The 1,302-nt window shown below is 31.6% G+C and overlaps 1 protein-coding gene across 1 annotated transcript in view; it reads left to right on the top strand.

Annotated features, from left to right (window-relative positions):
* Positions 1-617: 617 nt before the first annotated feature.
* The window catches only part of LOC105626096 (probable phenylalanine--tRNA ligase beta subunit), an 8,558-nt gene continuing 7,873 nt past the window's right edge, over positions 618-1,302 (top strand). Inside the window, exons 1-2 of the mRNA XM_012207406.1 lie at positions 618-633; positions 676-695. Of these exons, the coding sequence (XP_012062796.1) occupies positions 618-633; positions 676-695 (36 nt within the window). The remainder of the gene's footprint in view (positions 634-675; positions 696-1,302) is intronic.

The raw sequence follows: 1,302 nt of genomic DNA on the forward strand, positions 1-1,302 counted from the left end.
ATATATGTGTGGTATATATATATATATATATATATATATATATATATATATATATATGTATGTATTTTTTTACTCTAATAAATTTTTTCATACCAAATATTACAATTACTAGAAGTAGTTGTTACGTCATATGTCGTCATATATTACTATATTAATAGTGTCAATGCTGAGCCAGTAGTAACACTACCTTCCTAGATTTATGATAAGCTCATTTATGATAAGAGATAGCTAATAGGTTATCAGCATTTATAATAAGAGACATTATTCCCTGAAATTTCTCAATACAAAAGTGACGTAATAAAATTATTAAGGACTCTGATTGGTTGATTTTCTTATGCCTCGTGTTTTATGAATTATGTAAAAATCTGTGCTCTCCGCTTTAGAATCTTTTCTTTTCTCTCATAGAAAAACAGAATTTCGATTCGTTGATTTTCTTATGCACTATGTATTATGCGTTATGCAAAAGTCTATGCTACTACTAATAACGTATTTTTATTATGCATTTAAATAGAGTGGATGAAAAATGTCGGATCAATCGCAAATCGGGGAAAAGGTGGCCAGACTCTGATGAGAGTCTCTATAGTCAGCATAGGCTATAGATTTTCAACAATGACGCAATGATTGGTATTCATAGTCAGTTCTTATATTTAAGATCGTCTTAAGTTTAGTCTTAAGATGTCACGAACCAATCAAAGGTTAACCATATTAGCGTCTTAAGACATTACTTAAGACAGTCTTGAAATAAGAATAGACTATAGCTGCGTTTCGTTTCATGCGTGATGCACATCATTTATCCTTGTTTAACATGTGAAAAACAAGGATAGAATAATGCAATTGCTCATCATGCATGAAACGCAGTCTTGAATACCTAATAAATATTTTCATTCGGAAGTCTGTTTTCTGTGGCTGAATCAGTGTACACTTTTAGAACTTAAAATGAGATAGATATACATTTTGTAGTGGATTGCTACATATAATAAATGTAGGTATTGAAGAAAATTTAGATTCGTAAATAACAAATGTTCGTTTATTTATTATCACATACAATATCTTATTGCGACAGTGTAACTCGATTCATATAAACGAACCATTAAAGAACGAAGAAGAAAAAATATCTAGATAGGAAATTCAGCATGATGTTCGTGAGAGGGCGACAGCTGGTCATGGAGTGTATGAATCTTAAGCAACTATAAAGGCATGGGTAAAATATAACTGAAAGAGTATGAGAGAGAGAGAGAGAGAGAGAGAGAGAGAGAGAGAGTGTGTAGTAGTAGTGGTGTAGGTAGGTACGGTCGTCCTACC

Source organism: Atta cephalotes (genome assembly GCF_000143395.1).
Source record: "Atta cephalotes unplaced genomic scaffold scaffold00004, whole genome shotgun sequence".
In the NCBI taxonomy this organism is placed as follows: Eukaryota; Metazoa; Arthropoda; class Insecta; order Hymenoptera; family Formicidae; genus Atta; species Atta cephalotes.